General features: G+C 47.3%; 1 protein-coding gene across 1 annotated transcript; it reads right to left on the reverse strand.

The window, feature by feature from the left end:
* Positions 1–1,012: 1,012 nt before the first annotated feature.
* On the reverse strand, positions 1,013–7,298 carry beta'COP (coatomer subunit beta'). The gene is made up of 8 exons (XM_011152976.3): positions 7,119–7,298; positions 6,236–6,587; positions 5,189–6,127; positions 4,877–5,112; positions 4,373–4,711; positions 3,682–4,281; positions 3,298–3,600; positions 1,013–1,365 (listed from the first exon to the last, which is right to left on the reverse strand). The coding sequence occupies exons 1-8, from the start codon at positions 7,119–7,121 to the stop codon at positions 1,327–1,329; spliced, it is 2,811 nt and encodes a 936-aa protein (XP_011151278.1). The 5' UTR covers positions 7,122–7,298; the 3' UTR covers positions 1,013–1,326.
* Between the last annotated feature and the right edge of the window lie 13,055 nt (positions 7,299–20,353).

The following is a 20,353-nucleotide window of genomic DNA, read 5'->3' on the forward strand; positions in this document are numbered from 1 at the left end:
ACGATGCGCGCTCGCATCGTGTGAAATTTTATATTCTTTACTCGTCATTAAAATTAAAATGATGCGTTAACATTAAAATGATGCATTTCGTAAAAAATAAATAAACATATTTCCCTCGCATCATTTTGTCCTTTGTCGGAACTTGTCATTTTGGCAGCTCTAGTGGAAAAATAGATTGTTAATCGCCGGTGGTTCTTACGTCGATTTTATGTCTCACGTGTAAGAGTAAATTAAACTTTCTCTCTCTCTCTCTCTCTCTCTCTCTCAGTCTTCCGACGGTGTCAGCTTCACGTTGACGCGAGGGAGAGGTCGGTCTTTCCTCGAGATGCAAAATTCAGTGAAATTATATATTCTCACATACATTTCTCTTGCTTCTCCCTCTGCGCGTAGAACACATTACAGCGCGGCTTCATCGTCCGAATCGGAAACACCGATGTTTAATACCGCGTATTGTCAGTGTATACTTTTCTCCGTCTGATAAAGAAACAGGTGAGAATGCACAATAAAGTGAGCCGCTATTTCCACGGTTACTCAGATGAGTCCGCCAATTCTTCGCACCTCCTTTTCCTGTTGGCGTTAATAACGAGTATATTTTGCCTCAACACACACGCGCCCTGCGCGGTTCCCTCTTACGTGAGCACGCAGCTGAGCACGTACGGCTCGTGCTAACTGGCATCTCTTTGTTTTTCCCGGCACCTTGTGACACGTACGAGCATATCGATTCGACTCCGTGCGTTCACGCACGCACCACCCGGCCACCCGAAAATTCGGAGGCGACGTGGCAAATACGCACGGCCGATATACAAGGTGCTTCGCGGATACGTTCCTCTTGCTTGCTCCCTCGATGCACCTTGGTTTTCTGTAGATTTTTAAATGATATATATGATCGGCCAAAAGTTCGATCGATTTCGTAGAGCTCGTTTCGATAAATCGCAAATGGCAGGGAGGTCTCTTTTGTGCTTGTGCTGCGGTTTAGGGAGACAAGGAAACGGAAACGGTCTGCAATAAAATGGAAGATTGACATAGTGCGCCACGAACACGTTATACTTTTTGTTATATTAACAATATATTTAATCTTTAATCGCCGATGCCAATCGACAAATACGCGCTGTGCTACCTTTGTTAGTTCTTGCAGTGATACAAACACACTTGCGCACAGTAAAGGAGACAGAGATAACCTCGCGATTCTTCGACGTTTAATCCTAACTGACTCTCTCGCTGTTCTTCATTTCTTCGCTTCGTCTTACGGGGAATGACTGGCAGAAGGAGAATGACAGATACTCGTACGATGCGTACATCTTTATCGCTTATCTCCCGTCTCGACGGTTAATCCTCCTCCAGAAGATCGTCGTCGAGATTGACATCCTGCAACAGAAGACAAAAGTCAACGGTCCACGTCTAAACAAGCCGTAAAACGAGAGACACCCCCCGCTCGAATGTCGTATTTACAAATTGCGAGCCGTAAGCTAATCTTAAAAGTGAGAAATATCGGGATACGCGCGGCCAAGCGGGAGAGTGCGTAAACGCAGCGCTGCTGCGAGTGAATGGAAAAGGGCGGGAGGCAGAGCGTGACAAAATGTAGTAATGGTCGGAACCTTCTGGCAGGAGAGGGCTCCGGTTCTCTCTCCGACTCTCCGGAGTCGAGTGTTATGGCAACAAGGCTGTAAACAAAATGCAGCGTGACTGCCTCGGAACAAACAAGCCCCGGGGCTTGTTTCGCTCTCGCGAAAGCTCCAGAGAGAGAGAGAGAGAGAGAGAGAGAGAGAGAGAGAGGGGGGAGGGGGAGGGGGGAGAGAGAGAGAGAGAGAGAGAGAGAGAGAGAGAGAGAGAGAGAGAGCGCGCGCGGCTCTGTTCTCTCCGCGTTCGTATCGGTTACACGGCGCAAACCTTAATGATCTGTCGCTGATTTTCGCGATACGCTCATACGAGATACATTTTAGTCGTGCCGTGTGCACGCGATTCAATACACGCGCGCACGCACCGCGCGTGTGTGCACGCATGTCGTACGGCTCCTTTCCCGGCCTGTTTTCGTAACGCTACACCCTTCTCAAGTTACGCTCATACTCTTAAGGGCACTAAACCATCGCCTAATTGTACACCCGCCATCTCTTATTCGCGTTCACGCCTTCTCTCCGATCTCAGTTTAGATCTCGCATCAATAGTCGCTACTCGAAACTTGTCCTCAAGCTTCGAGTGGGATAGCCGGAGTTTGATTTTAGAGTTGGACGCTAGTCTCTCAGTTAAATCGTCATTAAAAATGTCACGTATTGTGTAACATCCCTGGCGAAAATATTTCTACAAGAAACTACAAGAAACTGCGTGAATTGGAACACTTTCAAAGGAAGTAAGAAATCATTTCAGATTCTGTAAGAATTCGAAAAACTGCGTTTCTGTGAAATTCTTTATTCATTGCCTGAGTAATTATGCAATTTCTTTCTTTTCTCTGAACATTTACCTTGATTGAAATACTGAAATTTTCCTAGAAATAAAAAATGAAGAATGGTAAATATGGAGAAAAGGGACCACCCTTTCAATGTCAATAATTTTCATATTTGTCATCAAGGTCATTACTCCCATTAATGTTATGAAGATTAACATATTGTTATAAACAATAAGCGCAAGCTATAATCATATTATAATCATATTATGTAACAATATGTTAATCTTCATAACATTAATGGGGGTAAAGACCTTGATAACAAATATGAAAATTATTGACATTGGAAGGGTGGTCCCTTATCTCCATATTTACCACTCTTCATTTTTTATTTCTAGGAAAATTTCAATATTTCAATCAAGGTAAATGTTTAAAGAAAGGAAAGAAATTGCATAATTACTCAGGCAATGAATAAAGAATTTCATAGAAACGCAGTTTCTCGAATTCTTACAGAGTCTGAAATGACTTCTTATTTTCTTTGAAAGTGTTCCAATTCACGCAGTTTCTTGTAGTTTCTTGTAGAAATATTTTCGCCAGGGATGTCAGGTATTACGTGATACATATATGATATATTACACAATATCACATATGATTCAAATTCGAGAAACTCAAATCTGATTCTAAATTCAGATCCGAATAACTCACATGAGATAAGTTTCAAGCAACAATTATTGACGGATTTTACATCCGATTTTTGTGATAGACTTATTATAGTTATTGTTACATGTTTCACTCTTTGTTGTGTATTTGTTGACGTACATTATCGTCAGAACAACAATCTAAAATATTAATAGGAGAAACTAAAAAGAAATATATTTCAAATAGGAGAAACAACGTTGAAGTTTCTAAAAAAAACTCACAGTGGTATCAATAGTGTCGTCGATCTCCAGATCGATATCGAGGTCGTCGTCGTCCACTGTGAGAGGCCTGGAACTACTTGCGAGCTTCGTCGCTTTTTCGGGTACAGATGTCGCCACAAGCTTCGCGGTTGTGGCGATTGTATCGTTGTCCTTTCCTGATATCAAGAGGTCTTGCAATCTGTCAGTCAATATTCCACCGTCTGATGCATTGTTCGGGCGTTCCATCGAGCTGTCGTTATATTGAAACGCGCCCGATTGCTCAGCGGCCAACATCTCCTCCAGCGGCTTCCGGTCGATATTAGACTGTGGAGTTAAATATCAGTGACTTTAAACCGCGAATCAATTGAGACGAGCGACGGATCGATTTAATATTTCTGGTCGTACCGTGACAGTGGGAAACGCGGAGGCTGGAATCTTTTTCTTGCTCTCTTCGCGCAAGAACTGCTCTACTTTCAGAGTTTCTCTGTAGCCGGGGAACAGATTCTCATACTGCTCGGGATCCGCCAAACTCTGTCCGGCCTTTTCGCTCACCGCCGATAGCTTCTCCTTCCACAGTTTGACGATGGAGGAAATTTGGCTGGGGGCGTACGTCCTGGCGAAGAACGCAGCCTCGGGAATTCGGTTTGTCTTGATCAAAATGTCCAGACATTTGTCCACGTCGCCCAGTATGAAGTTCGCCAGGAAGGAGATATTGTTCTTTCCCGTTTCATCCGCGATCGTGCCGAGTTTCTGGATCATATTGGCGTTCCCCGTGCTGGTGGCTGACAGCAACAAGCCGCCGAAATCTTGCGCTTGATACAAACATTCTTTCGCCAAGAAGAGCTTGCCCTTCTGCGTGGCAAGGGAAGCCAGCTGCCGCCACTTTTGCTGGCTGTTCGCTTCCTTCGCGAGTGCATGCGCGGTCACCAGATTTCCCAGTGCGAGCGCCAACTCGAATCTGTGCTCGGGATCCGTCGACACCGCTAACGCTTGCTCTTTGAAACCCTGTACAACGACAATAGTTTTCGATAAGCTATACAACACTTTGCTGCATTGTCGAGGCCTTCAACAGCGTATGCGTCGTTAAATTGTATACCTGTTTCTCCAAGAAGTGAGCCACTCTCGTTCGGTGCTCTTTGGGAACGGTTGGCAACACTCTGTCGGCGGTTTCAAAGTCCTTTCGCATGACCGCAGTTTGATACTCTAGTACTGATAATAATAAAGAATACGAGACGACGGACAGCTCCTTGTCGCATAGGTATAATCTGTTATCTCTTGGTACATATCCCAACAGATACATCGGTCTGTCCAGATGCGAGACCGTGACTACTTCGCCGCCGACAAAATAATTCACACGATTGACGCTGTTAGTGTAGATGAAGCAGTCGCCAACCCATAAGCCGGTTTTCACCACCTCGCTCATTTCTGCCACCATCTGAAAGTTTGCGTTTATAACCATTAAGAAATTGATTATCCGTTAAGAACTAATCGCTAATAACATATAACATTAATTATTTGTACTACTTGTACGAAGATAATCACACACACACATATATATATATATATATAATGTATAATAATTCAGACTCAAGTAACTCACTTCAAATGCATTCTCGATATCCTCGGCGTTTTCCTCTGCGTTCGCAACAGCGTCCGCATGATATTTTAATATAAAATACTGATCCGACGTAGCGAGCGCTACTAAAGAGGCGTTCTCAGCCCAATACACATGCGTAGGTTGTATGTCTATGCGACGAATCAACTTCAGCGTATCCCAGTCGAAGAAGGAGAGGCCAGATCCGGATGATACGCCGAGTAAAAATCCACCGAAGATGCCTACAAAAGATAACGAAGTGCAACGAAGGGCCGAGTGATCAATGTGAATTAACGGCAAGGCGGAAAGATATCGTACCGTCTGCTCCAAAGTCTGGCTTGAAGCTCTTTTTCTCCTTGAAGTTCTTGAAGACCTTGACCGTGGTGTTGCTTTCCCTTACCGCGTACTGACTTGAATCCGCCGCCCACACGAATTCCGATGCTTGCCCGAACGCCTTATTCCTCAACGCCATGGACGTGTAGATGATGTATTCACCATCACCGCAGACCACCAAAAATCTGCCGTTCGGATTGTGCTGTATAGTTTGCGGATATATCTCACAGGCGCCCATGTCCTTGACCGCCAACGGCAGGCGTTCCCCGTCCTGTGCCTCTTCGCCCAACGCCTTCAGATTCACTTGCTGAATTTCGCTATGCCTCGCCCATACGATCTTGCCGCCCAACGAGTCCATCGACACGGCCGGTTCTTCTCTGCCGACTTTAACCATGACGCTACCCTCGTCGTAGCCGATGGCGACGTTGTTGGAGCCTCGCATGCACGCGATGGTCCACACTCGCTCGAAGCCATAGTTGAGAGATGACTCCAGTCGGTATGTTCCAGCATGCCATATCCTGACGGTGCCATCTTCCGAGCCGGTAAGGACGATCGGCAGTTCCGGGTGGAAACACACCGCGGAGATATTCTGGGTATGCCCTTCCAGCGTCTGAACGCAGGTCTTGTTCTGGTAATCCCATATCTTGACGCACTTGTCGTCAGCTCCTGATATCAAGTATGGTTTGTCGCCACCGTGATAGTAATCCACACAATTCACGCCTTTCTCGTGACCTTCTAATGTGAAATTAGCCGTAGGCGAGCCGAGCTGCCATACTTTGACCGTTCTGTCCAGAGACGCACTAGCAAAAGTGTTGTTATCCTTTGGATTGAATACAATTTGCATGACGTAGTGTGTATGACCTTCAAATACTTGTTGGCAGATCCAGGACTTTTCCCAGTTCCATAATTTGATCCACATGTCGTCTATGAGAAGAGAATTAAGGTTAGGGAGAGGTCCCTGTGTAAACTGCTAGAGAAATGTATACTTGGCAGTTTGAAAGAAAAAATTATGAATATTATCTTCTAACATACCACTGCTGGTAAGAATAAACGGTTGTGTCGGATGCACAGCTATACATCTGACATAATCACTGTGTGCCTCAAATGTATGAACACGTTCCAGAGTGTTATAATTAAATACTCTGATTTGCATGTCATCAGAGCCGGTGATTACCCAATTCTTGCGAGGCACGAATTTTGCTGCTCTCACTGGTAGATCACACACCTCGAATGTTTTCACCAAGGTTTGTGTCTCATGATTCCAAATATTGACATTGCCTTGATATAAAGAGCATAGCATCCATGGCTCAGTTGGATGAAGATCCACGCTCTTTACTCTATCTGATCTGGCAGTTAACTTCCGCTTAATGTCTAACCTTAGAGGCTAGAAAAAAAAATTTTCAACTTACAATATTGCATAAATATAATACAAATATAACATAATAACAAGAATTCACGATATTAAAACATTGATATCATACTATTATTCTCTAATCTACTTGCTATCTATCGTGTAGAACATTTATTAATCCTGTCACCGTTGTATTATTACATTATTTATTTTATATTATTTTGTATTAGAAGAAATGTGCAATATATACAAGTATATATTTACAAGATTTGCTTTGGCTAGGAAGAGTCTATTATATACTTTATATATGTTAAACATTAACAAATAAAAAACAAAACAGAAAATACAGAAATGTGTAGATAAATATGAATGAACGTGTTTGCACAGGATTTACAAGAATAACATTTTTCTTTGGGGAAAGTCCGCTGTACATGTGAGTAGTTGATCTTTCGTCATTTCGGAGTACAGTGCATATTTTGACTGAAGACGACAGGACGATAATGTACATATATGCCAGGTGACGACGATTGGACAGAAACGAATGAAATTCTTTTCTCTACGTACCATCTTGTTACTATCTTGCGGTTATCCCTTATGTTCAATATCGGAGCAAAATTATTGCGATGATTGCATCAACAATCTAAACAAGACACACACTCCTGTTAATTAAGGACGTGGCCGATGCCAATGCGAGCGAAGATGGCGACTGCTTGCAGCCGCCCGCCACATATGCAGGCATCGCTGTTATTCCGAAAAGTTATTTGACAGCTATCATGGATCATACGACCAGCTATTATTTCAGTCATCCGAGGAACATTTAGTATTTAATTGGCATTTCAATCGCACGAGTACAAGTCGAGGGGGATTTAAAAGTTTCGTGGTAGTTTTAACTACGCCACGTAGCTCTTTCTGTATCAAAAGGTGAGACAGATATATGTCGAAAGGGTTTGATAATAGAGAGAGGAACAGAGAAAGAATGCGACAGAAGGCGCACAAAGTGCAGCTGGATAGGGCGAATATTAGCTTTGGTTAGGAAAATACTCGGTAGGTCATTTTGCGAGTTTTTCATTTGAAGACTAATTATTAATCACTTAATTATTTTCCCTAACGTCTCGTCCATTTCTACTGTTGTTCTGTCATTGAGCTGTATTACGACCTCGCTATAAATACCAGATCTACGAAAGTAACGGGTCATTTAGTCGAGACTCCAACCAACTTAGTTTGACTTCAAACCAGTAAAATATTGGTTTCTCACGGCACCGTCAGATGGCACCAGCCAGTTCTTTAATTCGCTTCTGGAAAGTCTTTTAAACTGGCTATTTTATTTCGACGTGTAGTTCCGAAGTCTCCGCTATGAGCCGCCACAGTTTCTACTGCCGTAAAATCGTAGTACGACTCAACGGAAAGTCTGACGGACTTTAAACTTAAAAATAATATGATTCACTGACGGAGAGATCAAAGGTACTAATTACCTTCAAATAGAACTCAACAATAAGTGAAGAGTTGTTTTATTTTTAAATAATACATCTCAAGAGCAAGAGCTAGAAGATTTCATTCTCGGTAATTTTAATGGCGTTTCAATAGCAAATCGGATGATATTTTTAACTTCAAATAACGCGACTCAACAGCAGGTGAGACCTTTCTAATTTCAATTTGTGATGTTTAAAGTATATTTGCCTTACATTTAGTTGATACAATAACGCTAAAGCGATCGTAATTCCTCACCAAACATGCTAATTATCAAGCGCTCCAAATTTTCATCAAACGTCAATATTTAACGACACGGACGGATCAAGAAGGATATCGGAGGAACATTGTTGCCATCGAAGTCGCCAATATCAATGAAATTTTTTTGCACATCGATGTGCAATCGCCTCTGCGCAATGGCCGCGGAGTAGCCGAGAGAGGTAAATGCCCGGCGACGTTTACCCAACTCGCATTTCCCAACTCGTGTATATTTACCGGTTCGTTAATGCGAATTAAAGTTGGCAAAAGTTTGGCGCCGCGTACACAAGCGAATATGCACTTCGGCCGCGACTCTTCGGTCTCATCTCTCTCGAAGGACTGGAAATGCGGTTCGGGGAAAACTACCACGTGCACGCTGATTTAAATCCAGTGCGTCAGTCTCCGCTGCTTGTGTCGTCATTTCCTGTTATATTTTCTATTCGTTCTATTCCAATGCTTGAAAGTCGCAGATACATTCGTCAGATACTCATCCGAAAATAGCGGATACTTGCCTCGCGAGTTATCGCCTTGCGAATTAGCGATTCAGCTGCGGCTGCAAATCGTCTCTCTCAGTCTCGGCCGTCCAGCGACAAAAAAAGGAGATATCGAAGATTCGATTGCGAGTCCGTTCTCACGATTTGCCGCAGATTGTGTCAGAGCGAGTATCGACGGGGACCCGTCGACAGGACGTCGCTATCGAGATGGCAACGGATATTACGAATATACTAATAACAGGCTCGGTTATCAGCGGAGACGGAGCTCGACTACCTGCAACGCTACAACCCCGGCAACGATTACGGCGAAAGTTACGCAAAAGCGTTTAGTTATGATTCGCTTAATTGCTAGTAAGCAGCCGGGAATATCGTTCAAACTTCCCCGGCACTTGCGCGCTCTTAACTTCGCGACGCGCCGCTACCGAATTAATTCGGTAAGTCCCGCTCTAAACTAAATGTTTCGCTGGGATAACACGGTTATCCCTTTGGCGTGTTTATCTCGGCATTATACACGGGGCGATGCGTCACGATTTACATCCGAATCGAGACAGTCGTTACCGCGATAGCGTTGCGGATTTGCGAGCGCGAATTTCTATCGTGGATATTATAGCGGGGCCGCGTAGAGCGCGAAGCGCGCATTGTGACGGAAACAAACGCGCCGTTCAAGTGTTTCCCACACGCGAAGATCGTCGCGAGGAGAGACGTTACGTAACAATCAAATCTGAAGACAATCCTTGAGATAAGAAATGAATAAAATAAAATTGTCGTGTCAAAAATTTAACAAAGCGGTGTGTATATACATACATCCCTAATAGAAATTTATTACTAGCTATAATAAATTGGCCATTGGATAATGAATAATTTTATTACTTATTTGTCACTTATTAAGTAACAAAATTACTTATTATCACTGGTACGAGTAATTTTATTCTACTCACGCGGGTAATAAAATTATTTATAATTAAAATTAATATATTTAGTAAATAATACGAAAAAATAAGCAGATTATTGCATCGAAAATTACAAAAAGGAGGAATAAGTATTTATATATTTAACGTGAATGAAATAATTTCGGCTGTGAAATTACACAAATCATATCAAAGATAAAAAATATGTGTGCGATGAGGGTAATATTTATACGCTCGCTAAATATTACGAGAGAACCGAAAGAAGCAACGACCGTCAATTATATCGTCGGAAAATATTGGGATGTCGCGTTTACTCGATATTCAATCGAAGTCGGCTCCGCCCGAGGGCTTTTTCCTACCATTTCGGAATCACAGATTATTCACGACGGTGATTGCCGCGCGGAATTCGTACACTAGCTTCATGGATCAGCGGTTTGTGACAGGACGAAAGCGAGGTATGAACGGAATCCGGCTGACGCATCGGACTCTATGTAGTTACTGGGACGAATTCTTCCCTGTTTCTCCCTGCTTTCGACTCTCTCCCTTTCCCTCCGCATGTGTATAAATAATTTCGTTATATGTAGTGTTAACAGATGATCTTCAATTTCAACCTGCGGATATTTTCGTCAGTCTCGACGACCAATTTTCATCGAACGCCGCAGGAGCCGAAATAAGACGGGGAATTTTCAGCATTTCACCGAAAACGCACGGCTCTCTCTCTCTCTCTCTCTCTCTCTCTCGTGAGTTGATTTGGATTTTTGATTCATCAAAGTTACAACGATTTCGATGAATTATCCACTCGGCAAGGACGCGTCTCGAGATCTTTCTCGAAGGGAAGCGCGATCCTCTCTCCTTCTTTCACCGAAACGTATAAATATGCAAATCGCGAGTGAACGCAATCGAGATGCGATATCGAGGGACATATTAGTTAAATGGCACCTCTTATCGGCGATAGAACGGCGATAAAAACTGAGACAGGTGGCGCAAATCTCGCAGAATATCGCGCGTGTACTTTCCAATGGCAAACGAGAAGAACGTTCGCTCGCACAATCGGGATTCGCGATAACGCTAATCGCCGTCCCGCGGCGCGTCAACGATGCTAATCGTCCCGTTAACATATCGGATATCGTATTAATTTGATTATTAATGCGCACCGCCATGAATATTCCGCGCCGAGTCCTCGCCGGGAAGCCTGTGAAAGCCATGAGCGTGTATGATTTGCACCGAGAGAGAATTTTCCCTCCATGTGGATAATAATAGATGTACACCTCTACGAGGAGTCAATTGGTCGGCGCTTTGTTGCGTCATTTACGCAGACTCGGACGTTACCGCGTTGAGAAAAAATCGACGTTCCTTCTCATTGACGTGCGATCACCTGGCGTCTATTGTGTCAATCAAGGCAAGGAGAGTGTATTAAGCACGGTAGGAAGCACCCAAAAAGAAAGTAATTTCAGAAGCGGAATCATCTAAATTTTACAAGATTTTATTTTTATATATGACCTCAAGAGGATTCCTCTGTGAGAAAAATATTATAAACGCATTATTCTTATAGTTGGAAGGATTATATGTTATACATATAATGCAAATCTTATTGATTTTAATATAAATTTCCTCTTATTCACAGATTGTTTAGTCTTTTTTCAAGAGGATTATTATTTATTCCCTCTGTACTTTATTCTTACTGATTATACTAGTTAATTTGAAAAAATTATAATGTATAGCGAAAAGTAATATATATATGTACTTCTGACTCCAATTCTGTAATAAATAGGCACGAATGAAATAAGATCATCATGACAAATAAATTTCCAATTAGTTTTGTTATGGATTTCATAGATGATCATAATCAATTATATGAAACATAGTTAAAGGAAAGAATACATTATTCAACTTCTTGCAATAGATTATAAACTGTGTTTGACCAAACACAGGTAGATTATACCTTCGTTGTATGTTATAGCAACACAATAAAAATAGCAACACATACCTTTTTTAAAAAGCGTTTCCAATATTCTGCATATGATTATTTTTTCATTTATACCGACCTCTTCATGTAAGAGGAAAATTAATTGATATAAGAGGAAACCCTCTGGAAGCAAAAGGAAAATAGAATAATATCTAATAAATTCCAGACAAATAGTTCGCTTAAATCGCTTTATCGAAAGAGGAGTCCTTTTCCTATAAAAGGCTTCGCTTAGAATATGAGACTATGGGTAAAATCACTTTACAAATAGAATACTTTTTTTGGGGACGAGCAAATTACGACACTTTTCTCGGGTCGTCGATTCGATTTATTACCATTCGGCTCAAATCTGTTGCTTCGTTCCGCGTAAATCTTACGGTGCAATAAACAAATTCCTATCGTGTCCACGAATGTAACATTCGTAATTCCTATCGTATACACGATGAACATTGAATTTCCATTACATGGACAATAAAAATAAGATTTCCATTGCGTAGATAATAAAAATAGGATTCTCATTATGCAGATAACAAAAGTATGGAAATTCGTCATTTCAATTACGTAGAAAATAAAAATACGGAATTTTCATTATGTACACAACGAGATTTCATGTCGCTGATAAAAATTGCGCTCTGATCGCATCAAGCTGACAAAATGGCAGCTTTTCTTGTGACACGTGTAAGCTGGAAAAACGATGCGGTTTGCTGAAATCGTTTGACAACTCTCGTCCTATCGATGATAAGGCATATCCGTCCAGATGTTGACGGCGGATTTCTCCTCTCCGTTCGATCGGGTTTCGCGCTCGCGAGAGCGAAAAACCGAGCGAATCGATTAGCACGTCGCTCGTTTGTCCGGTCCCGGTCCGGACGCTGCGATACAAGGTAATCTCGTAGACGTCATCTATAATTCATCCGGTCGGCGGCGTACACCGCGCCCAACGTCCGCGCTCTGGTGAGCGACCCGACGAAGGGCCGCGTGGGTCATTCCGAATGGGTTAAGGTCGTCCCCAGGGTTGCTCCTTGCAACGACGCGATACCGCCGCGCGCTTCCGTAAAAGGCTCGAGACGCGCGGGTGGAAGCAGGAAACGGTGATAGCGGGCGCGCGCGCGCGCGCGCAAACGCGAGATAAGGACTGCTGAATAATTTATGCCTCGCTTTAAACAGAGGTTTACATCGATTTATTCGGCGAAAATACATCAGCCTCGCGAGATCTCGTCCCGCGTTATATGCATAACGCGCAATAAATCGCGCGAAAGTCCCTCTCCCTCTCTCTCTCTCTCTCTCTCCCTTTTTCGAGTACGAACAGACGGCGGGCGGGGTTTGAAAAACGTTCTTTTCTCAGCTGCTCGAAATAACTCCGTCGGACTCGCCGTGTCGAGCCTTGATAACGAAAAGATGGACTGTCTTCCCGGGACTGTTTGCCTTTCGCAAAATGTGACGGGTGTTGTCGCCTCGTGCGCGCGGATCGCGATTAATGTTCCGCTCCGCGGCGTCTAAAAACTTCGTGAGATCGCCGTGAGACCCGAGGCGTCCCGAATCGCTCACGGAGGGAACTATTTCTTCTGATCGACTCAATTGTTACCTCCGATAAGTATCGCGTGCGAATCTCACGCGATGTTGTTCCGCGACGCGTCGCTGCTTCCCTCGCTGCTGCATCGTACGGCGCGTTCTTCTCTCGCGCGTCCTCTCTCGCCCACCGCGGAATAATCTACGCGAAATCGACGCGAAACGGACCGTATCCAACGAGGTCGGATTAAGTGTAAGGTCAGATCGGTGGTGGATGGCGGTTCTACAAAAGGTGCGCCACGAGTCCCGGCGGTGGCGAGAGCCGACAGGAGATCGCATCTCTCCTCGAATCTGCTCTTCGAGGGGAGACCGATCGAGCGGCCGATACATGGGCGAGCACGGCGGAATCTTTTCAAGGTTTCGAAAGGTCTTCCCCAAGGCCTCGATGATCGGGGTGATAAAAGTCCCCTGTTTGAATAACAGATCTCGCACTTCTCTCGCGTGCGCGTGCACGCGAAGGTGCTTCCTGCCTGTCGTTCGCGCGAGCTCGGTCCGTATAATCGGGATTGTATAATCTTCGACAGCTCAACGCGAACAACGACGCCGTACAAAGTATAACAAAGTAAAAGGACGGAACCGGAGCGACCAGACCTGATGGAATTGAATTTCCGTGGAACTAGACTGGACCGTAGCTTCGCGGGATTTTACAGCAGCAGCAGCTTGAGACGTTCCCGCTGCGGAGATTTATCGTCGCGGCGGGGAGAAAAACGAAAAGATAACGACAAATCGAGTCTCGCGAATTCCGAGCAACGAGGCGACGTTGCCCGCTGCGGATCCTTCAGAAACTCCGGAAAAACTCCAAAGATCGAACCTAATAGAATCCGATTTTTGTAAATCTACGCCGGACCTCACTGGCGCGGGACTTCAGTCTGAACAGTTCGAGACGTGTCGCGCTGGTGATTTATCGTCGTGATAAGAAGAAGAAGAGGAAGAAGAAGAAGTGGGAAAGAGAAAAGATAGAGAGAGAGAGGGGGAGAGAGAGAGAGAGAGAGAGAGAGAGAGAGAGAGATAACGATAAATCGAGCCTCACGAATACCGGAGAACGAATCGACGTTCGCTCGGATCCTCCGGAGGCGCGATCGCGAATACACCCGCGAAATGTGACTCGCGGCTCACTCGTCCCGCGTATATCACGTCAAATACGTTCGCACGAACGATCGCAAATTGGATATTTTCAATGTTCTGCCGATTACATTTTGCCCGACTGCTAAGTGCACCCCGTCTCGCGCGTTTCTCCCCCCCCCCTTCTCCCCCTCTCTCTCTCTCTCTCTGCTCCCATATTTCAGCGCGGAGATCTGGGTCGCTTCGTCGAGTATTCTCGAGCAACAGCCGGACGCCGTTTGCCGGTCTAACCGAAAGAATTGCAATTACTCCCGTTCCGCCGTCGCATTTGTTTAGCCTGAAAAGTCCGCCGGGTCGCGAAACGAGAGAACATACAGAGAGCTCGATAATCGGAAACGTGTATCCGTTTCACCTGCGCTCGCGCGCCGGTCGGATATAATCGAGACGGCGGGATTAGGAAAAATTTCAGAGGAATTTCCAGCCCCGCTCGCACGTACATCGTGCTCGTGTTGATAGCTCGCGATTGATCCGGCCAAACAGACTGAAATTTTCAGCGGACGATCAGCGATTCCTCGGGCGGCCGCCGCGCTGCGTCGCGCCGCGCCGCGCCGCGCCGCGCGACGGGTAGAAGGAAATTCCCGAACACGGCAATTTCAACGCGGCGCGTTGAGTCGCTGCAATTTTTATTTCCCGCCATTACCTCTCCCGTCTCCCGCGAGCTTAACGAGCGCTGCAGCCGGCTACGAGAAGCTCGCCGGCTCGTTACGACTCATTTTCCACGGAATCATTTTGTTTACGTTGCAACTCGCTCGCGAGACGCTTCACGAGCTCCTCGAGCTCGAGCTCGCTCTCCTCCGCCTGCCGCCAGGATCTAGCCAGGATAATCGGACTAGTCTCGTGCTAGAGCGCGATTAATTAACGTTACACGACACTCGTTTAGCGAAGAGAAAAGGAAGACGGAGGGACACGGAGAGCGGCAGGAAGAAATGCGACGTGCTCAGCGGGAAAAATATCGAGCCGGATGATGCGCCGACACGTAATATCGCGCCAAGTCACCGTGTCGATCTCTCTGGCGAGATGAAACGTCTCTGTCCTCCACGAGGAAGGGAAAAATAAGTGAAACTCCAGTCGTCGAGAATTAAGCCTCTATTATCAGCCGTTATTCGTGACTCGTCCGAATAACGTGAAATGCTCGGAAATCTGAGTCTAGAGTTGCGAGCTTTCCAGCTTGAATCGCGATTACGAGTATCTAGAAAAGCGCGGATCTAGTCTCGCGCGCCTAATAACTCTAAATTCTCAGGAGCGAGTTGACAAAACAAGTCGTTGCGTGAGAACAAGTTTCAAGTGTCCCACGAGGTATCAATGACTATTACGCGAGCCTCGATTCTTTCGGTTCTTTCAGTCGCGCGCGCGACACACGTGACGTCACATTTGCAGCCGCGATTCCGCATCCACGGAGAACCCGCATCCAAGCCCAGCCGCAAATCTCGCTTGATGAGTTTCATGTAACGATCATTAATAGATACGGATACCTATCCGAGGGAACACGCGAGTTATTATCTCTAACAATCTCACGCGGTGGTCTCGGCTGAACGTGACTAAACGTACATCGCCGCGCCTGCATTGACGCTGCTCGCGCAGCGGGCTGCCTTTCATCCGAATCCGCGGCAGGCGGCATCATTGAACAGATCGCGATAACGTCGCGAAAGTCCGAAGCACGATTCTCCGGGACGCGACACGTGACGATCCTTCGCGTATCCTTCGCGATATCCTTCCCGACTGCCTGCTTGCCGATGACGGCGTTTTCGCTGATGCCTCCTCGTTTTCAGCCGCGCGCTGACGACTCGACGGCGATTCCGCGCACAATTAATTCCTACGCCGGACAAAATCGATTAACGTGCCGGGCAATTAAAGGCGCGCGCGCGCGCGCGGGTCTCTCGCGTAATTATCACGTCGAGTCTGCTTTATTAAGGCCTCAGAAGGCGGATTATCCTGCACCTTCGTCGACGGTGTCTCTCTCTCTCTCTCTCTCTCTCTCTCTCTCTCTTTTTGTTTTCTGCCAGCTCTGCGACGTGTGCGCGCAGCCTTCGCTTTTTTTGCCCCGAATACCGTAATTCTGCTCACGGCTGTGCGTGCGCGCAGCTGTGAATCCGCCGCTGCGCCGTAACGCGCGTTTCGGCGCGGCTTAACGGACACATTTCGCTAAAAACGATCGTTAGCGGGGATTTAGCGGGCCATTCGCGCGGCGGGTGTTTAGCGCGTTTAAACCTCGCCTATCTGATCCCGACCTTTCATTTGTCCGCCGTGCCGATCGCTCGCGACGATATCGACGCGGCGTGCACCCGCAAAGCCCGTAAATCGCGGCGAAGATAAGCGAAGTGCCGCGCGCCACTTCTTCACCGCGCGCGCGCGCTAATCTCTTTATTGAAGTAGCGCGCGCGCAGAGAGCGCGGTGTTGCGCTCCGAGCGAAAGTATACCCGAAGACGCTCCGCGCGCGGACTCTCCGGGCTCCCGAAGCTGTGAACACTCAACGCGGGAGAGCGAGTCTGCGGAGCGATCGTTTCACCTGGTGAAAAGTCCAACTTCCCAGAAGCCGTTTGACAGCCCAGAGTCTCCTTCGCGAATTATGTCCCCGGGCTGTCGGAGATGTCACAAGCTTCGCTCACTCCTTCACTCCTCCCTTCCCTCCCTCTCTCTCTCTCTCTTCCTCTCTCTCTCTCTTCCTCTCTCTCTCTCTCTCTCTCTCTCTTTCTCTCCCTAGCACGGCTAGTTTCGCTCGCAGGCGATTGCAAGGTGCAATTGCGCGGCGCGGAGCGGCAACGCGATCGGAAGTTTTTTGTCAATCAGTCTCCGATCCGATAGCTGCTGCAGAGGAAATTGCGAGACAATTGCTGCCGCGGGAAAGGCGAGACGCTGCTCGCGGAAAAGGAGCGTCGAAAGGGTGGGAGGAGGGGGGAGGAAGGGAGAAGGAGGCTACGATTGTCTCTTCTCGCGTGATCGGCGGGAAAATGCGTAACCACCTGTCTCTCTCTCTCTCTCTCTCTCTCTCTCTCTCTCTCTCTCTCTCTCTCTCTCTCTCCTCCTCCTCCCCCTCTCTCTCTCTCTCTCTCTCTCTCTCTCTCTAACTCTCTCCACGACGAGAACGGATTTTCTCACGAGACCCTGACATATTCCCCCGCCGGCTGGGCAGCCTTGTTCCCTCGCGTGTACGGAATACGGGGCGGGACGAGGAAGATTGCCGGCCGATGCGTCGCGCATAATCGCAAATATAAGAGTACAATTGACGCGTCACGTCCGTGTCCTGCTCCTGCGACCTCCGCTCGTGCGAGCCTCGGACATCGCGTTCTCCTCGTTCGAGAGATCCGTCCGTCCGTCCGTCCGTCCGTCCGTCCGTTCGTCCTCGAGAGAGAGAGAGAGAGAGAGAGAGAGAGAGAGAGAGAGAGAGCTCTGGGAACATCTTGTTGCGTAAGGCGAATGATTGTCGGACCAGGCACGCGAAAAAAAGACACGGAAGCAACGATATGGGCGCGCGCTCGTGCTTCGTTAGCGGCCCGGTTTAACGTATGAAATAGCAATCGAGGACACATTCTATCAAGCGCCGCGACGGTAGACTTCGCCGGAGCGCGGAACATTTCCCGTCGCGAGGCGCGATGAAGCTCCGCGGATGATAAATAGCCGGCCCCGCATTTTTCCTCCGTGCGCGCGCGCGCGCGCGCGCGCCCCGAGTATGAATGACTTCAATTTTACACGAGGCTGCGTTTACACGTGTAAAGGCTTCGGGCCGATCGCAACGCTCCAGCGACGGCGCGCTCGCGATCGCGAAAGTTTCTATCCGGAGAGACAGACAGAGAGAGAGAGAGAGAGAGAGAGAGAGAGAGAGAGAGAGAGAGAGAGAGAGAGAGAGAGAGAGAGAAGGAAAAAGAGAAAGATCCTTATCTCGCTTTTCCTCTCGCCAGCCAAGCGTGTTCTCGTACGCGCGATACCGCGCTGATCCGTTCGGTTAACGAGCGACTGAATTTATTCAATTGCGCCGCGGCGCACGGTGCGCCAATTAACGCGCGATTGATATCTCGAATTAACGCATCGTGAATATCGATCTGTTTTGCCGGAGCTCTCGCTCGCTTCTTATCGGCTATTTCGCCGGCTATTAGCGTAACCGTATCATCGTATCGTCGTTAACCGTCCGTCTCGGGATCCACCTTGCAGGATCACGAATCTCCGAGGGCGAGAAAGAAAAATCGAACGCGCGCGAGCTCTCCGCTAGCCGAGTTGTCGCGCAATTGGAGGAGGTCAGGGCAGCCATTTGTCTCTAATACCGCGCGAGAGAAAGAAACATCGGGTCTCGCCGCGTTTTCCGTCAGCACCGGCTGACCTACTGTTCCTTTCTCGGAGTCGAAAGAAACGCGCCGCGAATTACGACGGATACATTATTTATCCGCGCCGCCGTCTCCTCTTTCGCCCGCTGCGACCCGCCGCGCGAGATGCGACCGCTTCGCAGTCCCGCCATTTACCGCGATATCATTCCGGAGGATTATACTTTTAACTTCATCGATCACGCGATTTTTCCTCCGCTTCGGCAAGAACGTTACGCTGCAACGAGCGCTTGTCTATCGATCAGCGCTGGATACATCGCGCTGTGTACAGCCGTACGCAGCCGTAGAAAAATTTGTCGAAAGTAAGACGCGCGGCCGGGAGATTGAGGATAATTTGTCCGACCTCGGGGAAGAAGAAGCGGGTCTCGGTGAAATATAAAGGAAACGCGCGGCGGGGGGAGGGGGGGTTGCTTCGTTTGCCGGACGATCTCGAGGTGTTGGAGCGCGAAGCGCGACGATAAGAAGAGTGAGATATACTTCGATTACCCCAGATTATCCCAGCTTGGTAATTGCGACAAATCGATGCGTTAATTCTGATCGGTAAGCAGCAAACGACAGACGGAAGCGACAGTAAGAGCGAGCCGAGCGTTATTAATGATAAACAATTACAGAACACGCAACGAGGACGCGGCGAGTCTTCCGCTTCGCGGAGGAGAGAAGCGAGATGGCGTCGTCTCTCTTTCTCTCATTGTTTAAATAGATACCATCAAAGCCGTCGACCCGTGTCGGACACGATAGTATTATGTAAAATGCGGTTAGTTAAATGACAAAGCGACTCCCGATAGCCCGTTGCTTCGACTACTTAATGTAATTGTGCATCCGCGAGAAATCCCATCGGGGTTTCCTCTTGCGGTCGAGAGTTCGATGGGGCTTCTTCGCGACGCGACGCGATCTTCATTTTCGAAGGTATTCGGCGAACAACGACTGAAAACCGCGCGTGAAGCGCGCGATCCATCTCCGAGGGGAATTTATCACAATCATACGGAACACGTGGCGTTTCTACCGTGGAAGTTTCTCGACGGAAATGTCGGAGGAGGAGGGACACACACAGAGAGAGAGAGAGAGAGAGAGAGAGAGAGAGAGAGGGAGCGACAAGTTTCAACCTTTCAACTTTCAGCCTCATACATCTTTGTAGCTAAATCGTGCATTAAGTCTCCGTTCGAGCGAACCTCACGTGTACGAAATTAGCGCGGAAATGCGGCTTGCTTATGCGACTTCCCTCTCGTCTTTCTCTCTCTCTCTCTCTCTCTCTCTCTCTCTCTCGCGTCGCTCCCCCGATTTTTACGCAATTTCCCATCGCCAGCCGTGACACGATTAATCGGTGACTTTTAACTCGGCGAGTCAGTGGACGGCGCTACGTAATTAACGCACCGTATCGCGCGCAAACATCGTAATCTGCGGAATTATGCAGAGCCGCGGCGGACATATGCATCAGGCAAGTTATTTATCCTCGCGATAAAATTCTACAGATAATGATCTCGCGCGCGCGAGTGTCGCGAGTGCGAGATATTGATTTCGTTCGGACGGGTTCGCCGCCGCGGTTTTTCCCCGGCGATTATCACAGGCTCTCCCTCCCCCGCTCAGAGCGAAGACGATCGCGATCCGGTCGCACCGCGCTGTTGGCGTCTCGAAGATGATCGATCGCGACGCGTCGTCCCCCTCGGCCCCCGGACAGTAAATTCGCCGCTCTCTATTCTCGCCGTTGGC

This window comes from Harpegnathos saltator, unplaced genomic scaffold (genome assembly GCF_003227715.2).
Source record: "Harpegnathos saltator strain DR-91 unplaced genomic scaffold, Hsal_v8.6 scaffold522, whole genome shotgun sequence".
Taxonomy (NCBI): domain Eukaryota; kingdom Metazoa; phylum Arthropoda; class Insecta; order Hymenoptera; family Formicidae; genus Harpegnathos; species Harpegnathos saltator.